This window comes from Mustela erminea, chromosome 18 (genome assembly GCF_009829155.1).
Source record: "Mustela erminea isolate mMusErm1 chromosome 18, mMusErm1.Pri, whole genome shotgun sequence".
Lineage (NCBI taxonomy): Eukaryota > Metazoa > Chordata > Mammalia > Carnivora > Mustelidae > Mustela > Mustela erminea.
This window is the reverse complement of record NC_045631.1, coordinates 61,279,407-61,296,959: the sequence shown is the minus strand read 5'-3', so window position 1 is coordinate 61,296,959 and position 17,553 is coordinate 61,279,407. Positions and strand designations below refer to the sequence as shown.

The 17,553-nt window shown below is 61.3% G+C and overlaps 2 protein-coding genes across 5 annotated transcripts in view; one reads left to right on the top strand and one right to left on the bottom strand.

Moving 5' to 3' along the window:
- The window catches only part of HEXD (hexosaminidase D), a 16,250-nt gene extending 15,822 nt beyond the window's left edge, over positions 1-428 (bottom strand). For 2 of the 3 annotated variants that reach the window (XM_032319661.1, XM_032319662.1), the window contains exon 1: positions 17-428. The gene's annotated coding sequence lies outside the window, so the exon portion shown is untranslated. The remainder of the gene's footprint in view (positions 1-16) is intronic. The other variant, XM_032319664.1, reaches the window with a different exon arrangement.
- Positions 428-17,553, top strand: OGFOD3 (2-oxoglutarate and iron dependent oxygenase domain containing 3). Of its 2 annotated transcripts, none has more exons than XM_032319666.1 (9): positions 428-605; positions 2,605-2,822; positions 5,284-5,359; positions 6,699-6,741; positions 9,279-9,343; positions 9,789-9,845; positions 12,802-12,955; positions 16,198-16,321; positions 17,305-17,553. In XM_032319666.1, exons 1-9 carry the CDS (start codon positions 532-534, stop codon positions 17,439-17,441), a joined length of 948 nt encoding a protein of 315 aa, XP_032175557.1. In that variant the 5' UTR covers positions 428-531; the 3' UTR covers positions 17,442-17,553. The 2 variants fall into 2 exon arrangements, with proteins under 2 accessions (XP_032175557.1, XP_032175556.1); XM_032319665.1 differs by lacking the exon at positions 17,305-17,553 and adding an exon at positions 16,819-17,298 and having other exon boundaries at positions 502-605.

Below are 17,553 nucleotides of genomic sequence, written 5' to 3'. Positions count from 1 at the left end.
TCCGCGCGTCACTCACCTCCTCCCGCGCCGGCCGGCCGGGGCTGCCCCGGCCCCCGGGAGCGCGGCCGAGCGCGGGGAGCGAACGGAGACCCCGCGGTCAGCGCCGGGAGCGGCCCCGGGGCGAGCCCCGTCCCGACAGGCGCCCCGAGAGCGCGCGAGCCGTGAGCGCCGCGGGAGGGCAGCGCGGGGCCGACGGCACAGCCCGGGCCGGGCCCTGCGGGGAGACCCCGGGGGCCGCGGAGAGCGCGCACACGACGGCGACCGCGGGTCCCCAGGCCCGGCGGCTTCCCGGGGCGGCGGGCGGCGCAGGGCTCCGCGGGGGGGGCGCGCTCCGCTCCGCTCCGCCCCGCCCTGCTCGGCGCTCGGCGCTCGGCCTGCGATTGCTCGGGTCTGGCCGCCAGGCCCGGGGTCGACGGTCGAGCGCGTCGCTCTGCGTCCCCGGCCGCGCCGGCCTCGCGCACCCTCTCGCGGCGCTCGTCCCGGGCTCGGGCGGCTCCCGCGTTCGGCCCGGCTCCGCAGCGGCCCGGCCCGATGGCGCCTCAGCGGAGAGGCGCGCCCAAGGCGCCCGAGGGCAGCGGGACGGCCGAGCGCCGCCGCGGCAGCAGGTACCGAGCAGCGCAGGGACGGGCGGGCGGCGGCGGGGGGCGTGGCGTGGCCAGGCGAGGGGTGTGGCCCTTTCTGGGGGCGTGGCTTCGGTGGGGGCGTGGTCCGCAGGGGGCGTGGCCTGCAGCGTCCCGGTGCGGCGCAGAGGCGAGGCTCGGGGTTCGGACTTCCGACGGGCACGCGAGTCGGGGACCTGCCCCGAGGCCTCCACGGCCGGCCTCCCGACGCGCACGGGTTCCCAGGCCCCGTCGTCTCGTCCCGTGCGCTGTCCTCAGGGCCGGCGAGTGGACGGCCCGGTGGGCGCACGAGGGTCATCACGGAGCCTTCCAGGGGGTTGTTCGGAAAGTCGTCAGAGCCAGGACGAACGCGGGCCCCAGAGCTTGCCCAGCGTCCATGGACCTTGCTCTGAGACTCGGACAGCAAGCCCCTTCTGTGTCGGAGCCCCGCTCCTCCGAGCAGGGGTGCTGGCCTTGAGCAGAGCCCGCGGGGGGTGGTGCTCCACATCCCGCCAGGATGCAGCGTCTTCAGCGTCTGGGACTCTGTGCGTGCGTCCCGCCGGTCGCTTTCAGACGGGGCAGCCGCGGGGTGGGGAGAAGGTGTGGCCCGCAGCTCCGCCTGCAGGTCAGGGTTCCAGTCATTTGCTGCTGATCCGGGCTGGCCGTCTCCCTGCCCTGTCTGGGATTTGAGGGGAAGAGAAATGATGGGCTCACTGGTGTTGGGTGTCCGGTGTCCACCCTGCTCTGATGAGAGAAGGCTGGGTGGCCTTGAGGCCAGACAGCAGCTCTGGGGTGGGGATGTTTTTGAGCTAGGCAGGCCCCCTATTCCCCCTGAGGTATCTGTGGTCCCTCTTTAAAATCATCAGGTATCCACTCAACGCGGTGTGACCATGCTGTGCCCTCCTTGCGGTTTATTTGTTGGAATTCGTTTTATTCATATCGCACTGCAAAGCGTCCAGGGACGTATAAAAATGGAAGTCAGGGGCGCCTGGGTGGCTCAGTGGGTTGAGCCGCTGCCTTCGGCTCAGGTCATGGTCCCAGGGTCCTGGGATCGAGTCTCGCATGGGGCTCTCTGCTCAGCGGGGAGCCTGCTTCCTCCTCTCTCTCTCTCTCTCTCTCTTTGCCTCTCCATCTACTTGTGATCTCTGTCAAAAAAAAAAAAAAAAAAAAGGAAGTCAGACTCCCTGCTTTTTAGGGATTAATCACATACTTGAAGAAGGAGGGTACACCTCCTTAAAAGGGTGCCTTGATCTTTTTTCTTATTTTTTGTAAGTTCTTTGAGCTCTACAGTCACCAAGTCTTTCCTAAACAAAGTACTCAGCTTCCCAGTTAACCCACACGCACACACAGACCCACGTGGGCATATACGTGGTACAGACGTGTGCACAGATCTACGCATGCAACTTCAGCATGGCAGTGAGGAGTGTAGGTTGTGCAAAAAAGTGTCTTAATTGCAAGTTGTTTTCATTGTGGTTGTATTCTCTTCTTGACTGGCTCATGTTTTTAGTGCAGTGGCCTTCACTCACACTCAGTGTGTGGCCTGGTTCCTGGGCATGGCATGGGCATGTGGCCCCTGGGCATGGGCGTGGGGCACAGGCCTGGGGCCCTGGGCAAAGGCTTGTGGTCTGGGTATGGGCCTTGGCCCTGGGTGGGGGCATGGGGCCTGGTGTGGATGTGGGCATGGGTGTGCGCCCCAGCACGTGGTTCCTGGTGGTCAGTTTCAGTTGTAGGCAGTCTGATTGGCAACACAGATTGGGTTTCTCTGTGGCCCCGGCCGGCAGCCCATCTTGTTGCCAGCACAGGGCAGATGGGGCAGGGGAGGAGTGGTGCCTGCCCTGGCACGTCCTCTCAGGCTGGCGAGTGCCCCTGGATTGGTCGTGAGTAGCTCCGACCCCCATTGCTGCAGAACAGTAACCAAGCTTGGGTATGGTTCCTGGTCATCACCGCCCATCTTTTCAGCACACACGGGTGCCTTTGGGTGACGGTGCTTGTGTTTTGTCCTCAGCACAAAGAGTGTCCAGGCCCCACGGGAGGTGCAGACAAAGTGGTTGAGAACCGCTGTGCTGGGGGCCTGTGCCGTGCTGGCCGGGCTGCTGCTCTGGAGCAGGCTGGGCGGCGACGACAGCATCACGGAGGTCCTGGCTCACCGCAGCGAGATCCTGCCTGGCAGGTTCATCGAGGTGCCCTGCTCGGAGGACTATGACAGTCACCGGCGGTTTGAAGGTAGGCGATGCTGCTGCGGCCTGGGAAGGGGCAGCCTGTCCACAGGGGCGCGCGGTGTTGGCGATGCGACGGTCTTTTGGGGCCGCGAATTGGTGGGAATCAGATTGAAAGTGGTGTGTGGGCCGGGGGCAGGGTACAGGCAGACTTTCCCTCCTTCGGGTGGGTTGACCTACACCTGGACTGGGAAAGGCAGGGCAGTCCTGCTGCACAAGGGCAGCATTTTACCGAGGTGTCCTGCGCTCTGACAGAGACAGGACAGGACTGGGAAGGGGAAGAGGATGAGAACACGGAAGCCAGAAAAGGCTGTAGAGTGTCCTAGAGGGTCGTCCCTGCGGAAAATGCCCCACCAAGAAATGTGACCCCTGGGGGCACCTGGGGGGTTCAGTCAGTTGAGCCTCTGCCTCTGGCTCAGGTCATGATCTCCGGGTCCTGGGATCGAGTCCTGCCTTGGAGTTTCCCAGCTCAGCAGGGGGTGTGCTTCTCTCTCTGTCCCCCACGCCCGCTCATATTCTCACTTGCTCTCAAATAAGTAAATAAATAAAATAAGAAAAGAAATAATAAGGGGCGCCTGTCTGGCTCAGTGGGTTAAAGCCTCTGCCTTCGGCTCAGGTGGTGATACCAGGGTCCTGGGATCGAGCCCCACATCAGGCTCTCTGCTGGGCGGGGAGCCTGCTTCTTCCTCTGTCTCTGCCTGCCTCTCTGCCTAGTTGTGATCTCTGTCAAATAAATAAAATCTTTAAAAAATGATCGATTTCTAATCTAATTGCATTGTAGCTAGATAATGTGGTCTGTATGTTATAGGTCCTTGGATTTTGGCTCGGACTTTACCTTTTTTAAAGACTGATGTATTTGAGAGAGAGAGAGAGCATGTGCCTGCTCGTGGTGGGTGGAGGCAGGTCGAGAGAGAGAGTCTCAAGCTGACCTCAAGCTGAGTGTGGGTCCGGTCATGGCTCGATGTCTCGACCCTGAGATCATGACGTGAGCTGAAATCAAGCGTCAGACACTCGACCGACCGAGTCACCCAGGCGCCCTCCGACTTTCTCTTTGACCCAGTGTGTTTTTGTTAGTGTCCTGCGTGGACCGGGGAACTATTTCCTGACGGGCGCCTGCAGGGATCCTGGGATCCTCCTGGTCCGCACCCTCACGGATTTGTCTCCTTGTCCATCATGTCCTGAGGGCGGCGTGCGGGGATCTCCGCGTGACTGTGGGCCTGGCAGCGGCTCGGGACTGGTCTTCGTGCTGGCCGTTTCGTATCTGAAATGATGCCGTCCGCCGCTGTTTGTCCTGTCTCCGTCTTCCTGCTCTGTTACCTGCAGACATGACCGTCTTTCCTTGTCATGATTCTTTTGTGTGAAAGTGCAGTCATCACACACAGAGCACGCTCCCAGCTTTCTTTTATTGTTGTATCTGCTTTTATTCTGTACCGTTCGTGTCGTCATGTTCAGGGGGTAACCCTTAAAAAAGCATGCACGTGGCTTTTGTTTGTGATAAAAACACCAGTGGGATCAGTAGGACCGTGTCTGGTCTCCTGAAACTGGGACACTCCCCCCCGATGGCCCCCAAGCAGAAGTTTATTTTTCCCACACACCAGGGTGCAGAGAGAGGCCCCCAGGCTGGCCGCTCTGTGAGCCCCTCAGCACTGACCCTCCGTGCGTGGCTCACGTGGTCCCGGGACACTCGCTCCACGCGCAGGCTGCAGGCTGCGGCCGGGGAAGAAGGGTGGAAAGCGGAAGGTCAGCCGGCCCCACCTGCCCTGAGAGGGCCCTCGGCTCCGTCTCACTGGCCGGGACTCCTACGAGGGAGCGGCCGCCCTGTGCGCTGGAACGCCAGGGGTTTGTCAGCCTGTCCGTGTCGGACGCTTTGCCTCATCCCGGCCCCGGCTTCGGTGCCGTCCGAGCTTGTCCACACCCGCCCTAAGCAGTTGCACCTGCCGGCTGTGGAGAGACAGAGGGCGTGCGGGGGCGGGACGCACGGTGGGCACCTTTGATGACAGTGTTTGCCAGGCCCCTGGGACAGGACAGTGACCAGAAGTATAAGCACAGCTTCAGTCCTGAAGGGCTTTCTCACGGGGGCTTCGGAAGGCTGGACCCGTGGTCACAGGCTGTCACGGACACCGCCTCCGGCTCAGGGATCTCTTCCCCAGGGTAAGCAGGCTGCTTCCCTCGGGTCCCCCGATGTGGGCCGCCCCGAGTGTACTGTGTCCTGCCGGGCGTCGGTGTGTCCTGCAGAGGGTGCACTGACTCCAAAAAGGTCATTGTTGCGGCTCTGAAATCCACACCTCTTTGGGGGTGTCCTGCATTTTATTTGCCGAATCTGGCCCCGAATCCTGTGGAAGGCGCAGACCCGCCCCGCAGAAGTGCCCTGTGGAGGGCCGCCTACAGGCAAGTCCTCCATAAACACACGTGGCGTTGTTGGGATTCAGCATAGGGTCAGCGTCTCATTCCGGCTCCGCTCTCTGCAGGCTGCTCCCCGAGGAAGTGTGGCCGGGGCGTCACCGACACCGTCATCAGCAGGGACGAAGCCCAGAGGATCCGCAGGTGCCCAAGACTCCTCTGTCTGAACAAGCAGGAAAGTGGGGCTGCGGGACAGGAAGCAGTTACTACGGCGGGTGGGGGAGACGATTTAAAGAAATTCAATTAGAATTCCATAAGAATTTCCTCATGCGCTTCCAAGGGCAAAAGTGGGCTTTTCCACTTTCCGGAAGCAACGGCTGTTGCCCTCAGTTGAGGCTGTTGCTGATGGAGCCTGCCAAGGCCTCAGCCTTCTTTGGGGGAAGTGGTTCCGACCTGTGCAGGAGGCCTAGGGACATGCTGCCTTCTTGGCTGTTCGGGGAGCCCAGCGGGCGCCCGCGTGACGCTCCCTGCTGCGGCAGGGGAACACGAGAGAGCAGTTCAGTGTCTGTCCTGAAACTGGCCGGGGATTAGCCCCGGGGCTGACCAGCTGTGACTCTGACCGGGCAGGAAGTCTTACTCGGATGCTGTCAACACTGGATTTTTCTTTGTTGGGTTTTTGTTTTTGTTTTTTATTTGACAGAGAGAGGGAGATCACAAGCAGGCAGAGAGGCAGGCAGAGGGAGGGGGAAGCAGGCTCTCCACCAAGCAGGGAGCCCGACGTGGGGCTCGATCCCAAGACCCTGGGATTATGACCTGAGCTGAAGGCAGAGGCTTAACCCACTGAGCCACCTAGGCGCCCCCCCTATTGGGGTTTTAAAGACAAGATCTTCAAGCTTTGATTTTGCAACAAATTGTTCAGACACGAAGTGTTTAGTTTTGTGTGCGAGGTGGAGCGGTTCAGGCCCTCAAGCCGCCTGTGTGCCCAGCCATCTGTCCCAGCAGGGAGACATTCCTCCTGTTTCTAGAAAGCACCACAGGGGCTCCCTGGGCAGGAGTCACTGGAATCCGGGTTGATCGCTCCCCAGCTCCGTTCCCCAGTTGCTGTGACTTGTCAGGAAGCTCTTGAGTCTTCAGTGAGGCGGGAGGTCCTGTTAGGTGCACCGCAGGCCTCCGCGGCTCCTCTGCCGCCCTGGCTGCTGATCACAAAGGCGCCCCCCCACCCCCAGCCAGTGATGACCAGGTCAGGGATCCAGTGGGAGTTGCTTGGCCCATTTGGGTGGGCACCAGCTCTCGGTACTAAAAATGGAAATTAAGCCTAGTTGTTTCTAAAATGTTGTGTTTAATTAACAACATGGTGAGGAAATACTGTCATTTACTCCCTTAACTTTGAGAATCAAGATTTTTGGTCTAAATATGTGTTTATATCACAAATATTAAATAATCTATTAACATTGTAAGAATCGTGTTAGCGGTTACTTCCCTAGCTATATCACAGACGATCCCGCTACCCAAATCCTGACTTACAATGACCTTTCCCCCGCAGCATAGCCGAGAAGGGGCTGTCCCTGGGAGGATCTGATGGAGGGGTGAGTTCCTGCTTCAGTTTTCTTTCTACCCCTTTAACTTGCTCTCCACCCAAGGGCAAGTAGCCACTGTGGGCGGGGGGCCTTGGGTGTCCCTCCTCTCTGCATGTCACCAGCATGGAAAGGCCATAGTCAGTGGGCCCAAGACTGTCCCCCTCTTCACAGTGAGTCACAGCAGCCTCCCCAGATCTCATTCATATTTCGGACAATCTGGGGAGGGTAGGCAGGGCTGGGCGCACAGTGAGCTGACAGAGGGTTTAGGAGCCCAGTGAGGAGGGTGGCCAGGCCTGGACTGGGGAGAGGCAAAAGTGGGCAGGGCTCCTAGGACACGGTGACAGACATGCTCCCCAGCCGCCAGGTGGGAGGCCCCACAGACACGGTGTGGGCACTAGAGTGCAGGGGGCCAGGGGTCTGGGGTGGTTTCCAGGGGGTCACGTGGACAATGCGCCCACCCAGAACCTGGGGATAGGGCCTTATTTGGAAAAGGAATCTTTGCAGACGCCACTAAGTTAAGGGTCTGAAGATGAGGTCATTCTGGATTGGTGGGGGACCCGGAGTCCAATGGCAAACATGTCCTTGTATGAGGAGGTTGGAGGGGAGAGAGGAGAAGCCGCAGGGACACGGAGGGGGAGGGGCTCGGCCATAAGCCGGGGACACGGAGGGGGAGGGGCTCGGCCATAAGCCGGGGACACGGAGGGGGAGGGACACGGAGGGGGAGGGGCTCGGCCATAAGCCGGGGACACGGAGGGGGAGGGGCTCGGCCATAAGCCGGGGGGACACGGAGGGGGAGGGGCTCGGCCATAAGCCGGGGACACGGAGGGGGAGGGGCTCGGCCATAAGCCGGGGACACGGAGGGGGAGGGGCTCGGCCATAAGCCGGGGACACGGAGGGGGAGGGGCTCGGCCATAAGCCGGGGACACGGAGGGGGAGGGGCTCGGCCATAAGCCGGGGACACGGAGGGGGAGGGGCTCGGCCATAAGCCTGGGACACGGAGGAGGAGGGGCTCGGCCATAAGCCGGGGACACTGGAGCCACCAGAAGCTGGAGGAGGCAAGAGGCATTCTCTCCTGGACCTTCAGAGGGAGCCTGGCCCTGGCCACAGCTTGATCTCAGGGTCTCTGGTTTCAGTAGCTGTGAGAAGACGAATCCTGATGAGTTTAAGTCCCCAGTTTGTGACGATCAGTCCCGGCGGCTGCTGGGAACAGAGGGCCAGGGCAGCCCTGTGTCTCATCCGGGCAGCCTCTGGGAGTCGTGTTCCTACAAACACCGCACGTTAGCTTGCATTCCCATGTGGGGTTCTGAACACCCAGTGTGTGAGGCTGTGGGAGATAGTCTTCTCTGCACTGTGCTCTGATGGCAAAACTATTGCCATATGTGGACCCAGATGTCTACACGTTTCAAGACATGTAACCTTCCTGGGAAGATTCGTTTATGGACTTTGCTAGAATTTCTATGTATTTCTGTGATTATCTGCATGACTTTATTTTATTCTGCAAATTTTTCCCTGGAGTTCCGAAAATTCAGCTCCTTTTATTTCAGTTTGGTTTGATTCAGGAGTAGCATTTATTAAAAACCCATTTGTGCATGGACTCATCTCTTACTCTTTGCTGGGCTTTCCCTCAGGAAATCATCTTGCAGCAAAGGAACCTGATTTGACGCCTTTAAGTTCAGTTGACAGTTATTAAGCTCAGATTGTGTTCAAACCCTGGGGCTGGTCACTGCATCAATGAGGAGAAATATAGTTAGCTTCCAGATAGTGTGAAAATGGTCCGTGCTGGTGACCACTTTTCCTGGACGTGGGGAAGGACCCATAGAGGTGGGGTGGGCAGGGGTACAGAACACTTTGACGGGCCTGTGAAAGGTAGGACCCAGCAGTTCGCCTCTGGGGATTACCCAAGAGCCTGAAAGCGTCTGTCTGCACAGCCTTGTCCGCCGGTGTTCAGAGCAGCTTTACTGGAAACAACCCATGTGGTCGTATTACCCCAAACCATGGAGTGTCCTCAGCAGGGAGATGGGGTGGATGTCTGCGGACACAGCAGCTCGAGCGAACCACGTGACTGTGCTGAGGAGAGGGAGCCAGACTCAAAAAGAGCCCATCCCACATGACCACGTGTAACTTTAGAAAGTGGACATCCGCCTGTGACAGCAGAGAGCACATTGGTGGTTACCTGGGTGGGGTGGGGGGGAGAGGGAGGCAGGAGGCAGGAGGCAGAGGAGTGCAAGGACATTCTGGGACGCGTTTGTTATCCTGATGGTGACGGTGGTTCACGGGTGTGTGACATCAAAGCTCATCAGACTGTACAGCTCAACCGGCCGTGACACCTCAGCAGGGCTGGGGGTATGATTCAGCTGCAGGAGTTCACAGGTCTGTGCACCGCTTTCAGGAGATCAGACAGTGCGGGAGGGAATGAGATCTGTCCTGCGTATACCCCGGGTCCACCTTTCTTGAGACCTGGCATCGCCTGCCTGACCCCAGGGGAGGGTAGGATGGATCTCACAGGAAGGGGACCCTGCTACCCTGTCTGTGCACATCTTTTCCAGGCGTCCATCTTGGACTTGCACTCAGGAGCCCTGTCTGTCGGGAAGCACTTTGTGAACCTGTACAGGTGAGAGCCCAGACAGGCTGCAGCCCTCACTGTGCCCCTGCATTTCTTGGCCAGAGCTGGGGGGCGGGGCCCTTCTCAGGGGCAGGATCCTGGTTCACCAGCTGCAGGGAACAGTCTCCGGCTTCATGGGGGCTCCTCAGGGGCCTTCTTGAGAAAGCAGGACCTACTGGAGGCCGAGGGACAGCTAGAGGAAGGGGGGAGGACGGACAGTCAGGCCAGGCTCTGGGGTGGGGGGAAAGAGTTGGAAAGAGCTGATAGGACCCTGATCCTCCCTGAGGCCAGAGAAGCAGAGATTCCCCAGCCTCAGCGTAGTGACGTCCCCCTCTTTGATCACTGGTTATCCCTGTGGGGACAGGGCTCTTCCGCAGGAGGAAACAAGGAAGCTAAAGAAGATTCAGTGTTGTGCAGTGAAACGTTACATGTGTTAACAGCCTATTTTTCACAGATACTTTGGAGATAAAATACAAACCGTCTTCTCAGAAGAGGACTTCCAGTTGTACCGGTGAGGAAGAAGTCAGAGCGGAGGCGGGTGGCTGGGCTGAAGGTCGGGGCCACCAGAGCCCCGCCCATCCAGGGTGGGAACCCAGGCGCACCAAGCCCACCACGGCCACGCCCACCACCTGTCTGGGCCACGCCCACGCAATCACCACCTGTACCAGGCCGGGTTCAGAGGCCTAGGCCAGGCCCCAGGCCAGGCCACCCTCCCCACATGCCCACCCGCCCATGCCACGCCCCTGGCCACACCCACTTGTCCACCCCACCCTGATCCGGGCTCTCCCCCCCAACTGTGTCCATCCAACCACAGCACCCAGTCGTGCCCAGTGACCACCCCACCCCGTGTCCACCCTTGCCCGAGCCAGGTGCTGCAGGTGCCCAGGGATGTGCCCCCCCCCCCCCCCCCGCTGGCTTGTCTGGGCACTTCGTGAGCAGAGGGTCCCTTGAAATGCACAGTTCACTTTATCAGAGTCCTGGCGGGTGGGTGCTGGGGCGGTACCTCACCCCCACCCCCACCCCCAACCCCGCTGGGGGCGGGGCAGGGAACTCATGGACTTGTCTGGGTTGGGCTGTTCTCCTGGCTCCACAGTTTTTCTCCTTCCTGGACACCCTGTGCCGTCAGGGCTGACGGGCAGAATGTACTAGAACAGCTGTGGGGTTACGGTCTGCGCCAGCGTCCAGGGCACTTTGTGCTTGTAGCTGGTGCACAGGGCCGCCCCTGCCTCGTCGCTGTGGGTCTAGCCAGGCCATGGAGCCCACAGGACCTGTGGAAGGAGCAGGCCAGTGGGGGCCTCGTGAGCCCCCGTCTGCCCAGGGCTGCTCTCTGCCCCAGCCCCAGGTGGGTCCAGCAGCTCTTGCAACAGCCTCACGAGCGGCCCAGGGCGCTAAGGGGCCGTGCGCACTCACAAGTCACAGCACAGGAGCCAGCACCAGGCTTCCTCCCCATGCCAGGTGCCAGGCACGGCCCTCCTGCCCCCACAGCTCCCCCACAAGGGAGTGGTTTTCTTTAAGTAAAACTTGTAATTTTTAGGTAATCAAGACTCATAGACTATTTTGGGAAATAACATCATGGAATCCCATGTACCTTCGCCCAGTTCCCCTGATGGCACGAGTTGGTGTTAGCAGAACCGGGCATTGCCCCCGGGAGCCGGCCCCGGTGCTGCCCCCACCATCTTGCTCAGAATCCCAAGTTCTACCGTATTTGTGTGAGCGTGTGCAATTCTGTCCTCTGGGGAGCTCACGTCAGGGCTGTCAGTCACGGTACCGAGCGCCTCATCACCACACGGACCCCACGTTGCCCTTCTGTCTCCTCAGCCCTAGCACCCGTCCCTGACCACAGTCAGCAGAGCCCGCTGCTACCATAGCTTCGCGGTCTGGACCAGTGGCCGCTTCCCCTTGGTGACGTTCCCAGGGAGACGGCCGGAGAGTGAGCCGGGCTCCTGGTCCAGAGAGAAGCAAAGGGTCAGGTGAACTTGACACGCAAATAGTAGCGTCAGTGAGCGGTGCCCTTGACCCCTGCCGCACGCTAGTGACCTCCCTGGGTGGGCCCTGAGGTCTGGGCCTGGGGAAAGGTGGGGTTTTGTAGCACAAAGGGCTGGGTGACCAGCGGGACGGGAGCCTGGCCTGCGGTCACTCGGTGACGGTGACTCGTTCGCTTTATCGTGTTTACCGCTAAGTGAAAAGCCCGAGTATTTTAATGTTCGTAAGTTCAAGGGTCTACGAAGCGTAAAAATGCTCACTGCAAATGAAGAGAAAACAGCGGATTTGTGTCTCATTCGAGAGCGAGCCTGCAGAGAGGAAGCGGTGTCCATCCAGCCGCGGTCAGGAGCGGCTGGTGGTTGCACAGGCGGCCTAGGACAGTCGCACGTATGGGACAGAGTTTGTATTTCTGGAGTGAAAACCCAGTCAGAGGCATGAGTGCTGTTGCCGGGCACGTGGGTGCTGGAGAAGGCAGCTTCGCGGAGGCCACCACGGAGGCCCTGGACACAGGCTTCATCAGGACGTCCGCTGGGTTCGGTCAGTCCCTGAGCTCGCTCTCTCGGATGTGAGGAAGGTAGAACCGTCGGACTGCTTCCCGTCTCTTCTGGGCTGTTGTCCGTCCGCCGACCTCAGGGAGCGTGTGCAGCAGGCGTGCAGAACCGAGAACCGTGAGGACCAGAGGACCATCGGGGGGGGCCCCCGGGCACCGTCACCGCAGCGGGCGCCGAGGAATGGGAGGCCGGCGCACCTGCGCAGAGCGTGGGTTCCAGAAGGAGCACCGTCAATGCCAGGAGCAGGCCAGCCGCGGAGTGTGTGGCCGGATGACCGTGGCGGAAGGCCACAAGCCTCCGAGTTCTTTCAGGTTGTTGAACTGGGACGTTTGGCTAAACAACTTCGCGCCCTGATGGTGAGCAGAGATGAAGAAATCAAAGCGCACGGAGTCGACGCTTCCTCGCGGTGGGCTGGGGAGAGCTGAGTGCACGGGCCTCCGGCCTCGCTGGAGGGTGACGCACCGGCCGTCGTCGTCGGCCCAGCAGAAGTTCTGTGAGCGTCGCTGGGGTTAGAGTGACCCCTCCACTGGCTGAAATGAGTTCAGGGGGGTCCCCGGAAAAGTCTGCTGTGCCCCCAGGTGGTGCCCTGCCGGAGGGGGGCGCCCTTGAGCTAGTGCTGCCCACGTGGAGACACCAGCCAGTGGTTTGGAAATGTTGAAACAATAACCCATCCTGTTGTGCTGGGGCTGCATCACGTGTGCTCCTAACCCTGGGTCCCCGTCCCTCCCGCACGTGCGCCCGCGTGGCCCTGGGCCCGGTCCCCGTCCTCCCACGGTGCGCGCAGGTACGTGGTGGACACCGTATGTGGAGGCATGTGTGGGTGTGTACACGTGTCTCGCAGACGTGTGTGGCCGTGCATGGGCGGTGAGTGCGCTCGGTGTGTGCGGGTACGCGCGTGAGTGCGTGTGCTCTGACGTGTGTCCCCCCCGACAGGGATGTGCGGCAGAGGGTCCAGCTCACCGTCGCCCGGGCCTTCGGCATCAGCGCGTCCGCGCTGCGCCTCACGAAGCCCACGTTCTTCTCACGCATCAACAGCACGCGGGCCCGGACGGCGCACGACGAGTACTGGCACGCGCATGTGGACAAGGTGAGCACCCACTCCGGCCGGGCGCACGGCCTGGCTTCCCAGGCATTTGCCCCGTGGCGTTTCTGTGGTTGGGGTTAGACGTCTTCCTCTCCGACCTTCGGGTTGGACCCAAAACCCCTGGACAGTGAGATGTGCGCTAAGAATTGGCAGGCCCCGTGGCACCCAGTCGTCCGTGGCTGCCTCCCCTGGAACCGCAAACTCTACTCCGGGCCCCCCAGGCAGTCTCTGTCGCCTCCACGGCTGCCGGGGCCTCCGCTCGGGCCTGCCCTCCGCCCACACCCTGCCTCTTTGCAGGAACATCTTGCAACCACTCAGGACCCCCGGCTCTCTGTTCTCGATCTGTTGTTCTTAGACACAGTCCTAGCCGATCCGTGATCCTGACCCGCTGCCCTGGAGCCCATCCCACGTACCCCCGTGTTCTCAGTGTGGTGCTGGGGACACCTGAGGGCTGCAGGGGGCGGCTGGCGGCAGGTGTGCTCAGGTGACCCAGGACTGTCCCTTGTGTTCCTTGAAGCTAGAATGGACAAAGCAAATGAGAAACACCCAGGGAGCATGGGGTGGGCGGCGAGGGCAGGTTGGAACCACGCTTGCCAGTGGGGCTCTGCCTCTGAAACCCAGCCGGGTGCTCAGCCTTTGTTGGATCTCAACTGAGCTGACGGAGGCAGCACCACGCATGGCCGTGAGCACAGGGGCATGGTTACTGAAGCTGAGGACCTCGGTATGTCACTGGTCAGTCAGCTTCAGTGGACATGGTGTCTGTGGCCAGGGATTGCCGCAGGCCAGCGCTACTCTGGGGCCTGCAGCCGGTTCAGGCCAGGACTGGGGTTTCTGGCCTCACGGCAGGAGACCCAGTGGCCCTGTGGTCTTCCTCCAGGGTGTGCAGATGCCAGTGCGGTCCACCTGTGGTCCAACCCCGTGCCCCTTGTGGCTTTAGCGGCTGTTGGCCTATTGGTAACCCTCGCCCCAGGGTCACTGCGCGAGGGGACAGCTGAGGCCTCAGCTGTGCGGTAACCACTGCCTGCAGAGCTGGAAACGGTTGTTAGGGTGCTGACGGCGAAGACGATGTGTGTGGAGGAACGTCCAGCGCGTGGAGAAGGGAGCCCCCGGCGGGGGCCGGAGCCCAGGAGGACTTCCCTCACGAAGGGAGGCCGGCCCTCCACCGCCAGGAAGGGTCAGTTCAGGAGAAACAACGGCACACGGCCCGACCGCGTTCTCGAACTTCAAGGAGAATACACTTCAGGCGGAAGGAGACACCGCCAGGAGCACGTCGGCAGCCTCAGGCTCTCCACAGCGACGCTCGGACCGGGCACGTCGGCAGCCTCAGGCTCTCCTCAGCGACGCTCGGACCAGAGCACGTCGGCAGCCTCAGGCTCTCCACAGCGACGCTCGGACCGGGAGGGTCCACAGGAGCTGGGTGGTGTGTGGGTGTGGCCAAAAGCTGTCCTCGGACACAAGAGAACTCCAGAACGTGGCGTCCGCTGGTCATCGCGCGGCTCTGGTCTCCAGCTCGGAACGGAGACGCCCGCACCCGCCCCTCCCACGGCCCCTTACCCAGGTCCCTGGTTTTCACACGCGTTCTGAGGGTTCCTTTGCCGTATCTGGGGGTGGACGGGTGGCAGAGGGTCCGCTTTGTGGACTCCACTCCCACCGCACCGGAGCCGCTCACGTGTGGTTCCGATGGACGTGAGGTTCGCGGCTGAAGCTGCTCGGGAAGCATGGCCCCGGGAGAGGCGCAGGCCTCTGTCTCCCTGAGGTTGTTTGGTGAAGGGATTCGGGACGAGGGGAATCCGAGACAGGGTCTCAGTGGGGGATGCGGAGCTGAGCCCAGGTGTGTAGGAATCCAGCCTCCTGTGGCCTGGTGCCGAGTGTATGAGAAGGTGACGTCGCTCTTGGTACCGTGGCACCGTGGTTGGCCCCCCTCCCGTCAGGAGGTGACTGTCGTCACAGTGACGGGGTAGAGATGGTGGTGGGGGAAGGCTTTTTGGGCCTTGGTCAGGGATGTCGTGTGAGATTGGCTTGGAGCTTCTGAGTGGTTCCAGGATGCCTGCAGGTGTCTGTCGAGTGTGCGACCGGCTGCCAGCCCCGCCGTTGCAGGCGGGAGTCGGGCTGTGTGCCAGGGCTGTGTTGACAGTCGGACTGAGTTCTTAAGACACTTCTTTCATCTCTCAGCCCAAACTTGCCCATGGAGCAATTCACCAGCCTGCAAAAGGTTCTTATGTGATGAAAACTCCTTGTTTGCCGCACATCGTTATCTTGGCACAAAACAAAACCGTGTATCTCAGTAATTCCCTTTACTGACCAGATCCCGACTGGTCTGGTCGGCCCCTGGGGACGAGGCCTTCCTTGCACAGTGCAGACAGTCAGCTCTTCCCAGCAGCTGAAAGTTCTAAACCACGCCCTGCGGATGCCGCTCGGAAAACAACGTGTCCGTGTGGCGCCCTTGTCCGCGCTGGCCACGAGCAGGGCCTCGCCTCCCTGACTTCAGGGCATCGGAGGAAACAAGTGATAGCCGCCGCCTATTCACGTCGCCCGTCCGGGCCGGGGGTGGGGGTCGGTTGTCAGAGGGTCTGTGCCCAGACGAGCCCCTGCCAGATCCTGGCCTTCGGCTTCGCATGGCCCGGGCCGTCTTCCCAGGCCGCATCTGCCCGCAGGGGCTCGCACACAAAAGGGCAGATGCTGTCGGTTGGCCAGGATGAGGCCCCTGGGGTCCTCAGAGTCAGAGACAGGCAGGGGCAGGGGCGGAGTGAGCGTTTCACAGGACGGTTTCAGTTGGGGAAGGTACTAAGCAGGTTTCTGGGGACGGACGGTGGCGACGGCTTTGCGACCGCAGTGTGCTTGGTGCTTCTGGGCTGGGCGTGAAGGGGGTTAAGACGGCTGGTATTCCCACCGGTAAAGGTCACAGTTGGCTGCCCCCCCGCCCCAGCGTGAAGAAGGAGCAAGAGCACTTGTCGCTGCTGTGTTTGCTCCGTGTGCCGACGCGGGAGGTGGGAGCTACTAGGTCGCGGTGACACGGCCGCCGTCCCAGGAGCCGCCGTGGTGCAGGCTTGTCCGCCTGGCGTCCGCACACGCTGCCTTTGCCGGGAGCCACGGCCCGGTTGTGGGAGCAGCGCAGGAGCCCCGGGCAGAAGCGGGCACGTGGGCCCGACCGAGGCGTTTCCGCGGCCCGCAAGCCGGTGACCATCTGGGCGGCTGTGCCCCACGAGCCCCGGTCGCCAACCAGCTCTGTCGCGCCCCGCCCACAGGTGACCTACGGCTCCTTCGACTACACCTCGCTGCTCTACCTCTCCGACTACCTGGACGACTTCGGCGGTGGCAGATTTGTGTTCGTGGAGGAGGGAGCCAACAAGACAGTGGAGCCGAGGGCAGGTAGGACCTCCCGCGGCGGCCCCAGGCGGGCAGGCAGGCCTCCGCACGCCCTGCTGCCCTCGGTCCCTGCTGCCACAGCACAGCGGTCGCCAGAGCCCCCGGGGCCCCCAGCCCGGCAGGGACACCCAGAGCTGCCCTGTGAGTGTGTGCCCTCCCTCCTGGTGTGTGGGGAAGGACTCCCAGAGACTCCCAGGAGAGCCCGGCCACTTGGCCCCCGGACCGCGCCATGCCATCCCCTGCTGCCACGTCTCCCCTGTTGTGTGGCATCGCCTGTGGGAGCCCAGTCAGACCAGTGAGGCTGCCCACCTGGGTTGGCTCAGTGTTCTGCTGGCCACGGGACTGTCCTCACTGGACAGTCTGGTGGACACTGGACAGAGCTGGTGGGTCCACACTGCCCCCTGGAGAAGCTGTGAAGGGGACAGGAGGTAGCTCGGACATCAAGGGTGTGGGAAGGAGTTGAAGCAGCTCAGGGTTTGGTCCCCCCGCTCTGTGGGTGGGCGCGGGAGGGGTGCAGCCCTGGGCTCGGCGGGCAGGAGGGGCCTCCAGACGCCCTGCAGCTCCAGCAGCTGAACGGATTAAGGACCAGAGAAGATTCCAGCACCACGGCTGGGTGTCACGTGTCACTGCTTTTGACAGTGCCCTGTGGCCCGATAGGAAAAACATGAAGGATTACAAAAACCGAGATGATTTCTCATTTTTGGTTACTCAGTTGCTGAGCTAAATCTTTCACTGAAGAACCTTCTTCTGATTCTGAAGTGTTTCATGTGTTGAGAATTAGGTGGGCAGTGTTGTTCAACCTTGACACACCCCTAGGGACGTGGCCCTGGGGGACATGGCCTTGGGGGCCGTGGCCCTGGGGGACTTGCTCCTGGGAGACCTGCCGGTCGCTGTTGGTGTTCCAGGTCTGCGTTTGCTCTTTGCCTCGTGTGCTGTTAGCGGTGCTGGCCTCTGGTCACTTCGGGTCACTTCTCTCTTCCGTCCAGGTCGGGTGTCCTTCTTCACCTCGGGGTCCGAGAACCTGCACCGCGTGGAGAAGGTCCACTGGGGCACCCGTTACGCCGTCACCATCGCCTTTACCTGCAACCCTGACCACGGCATTGCAGACCCTGCGTTCACATAGCCCCGGCCATGCCTTCCCCCCCGCCCCCCCGGGAGCAGCCACACTGAGCATGTGCCCCTCCTGCCACTTCAGCCCTTTCCCATTGAACAAGGTGCCTTAGGAATCACCCGGA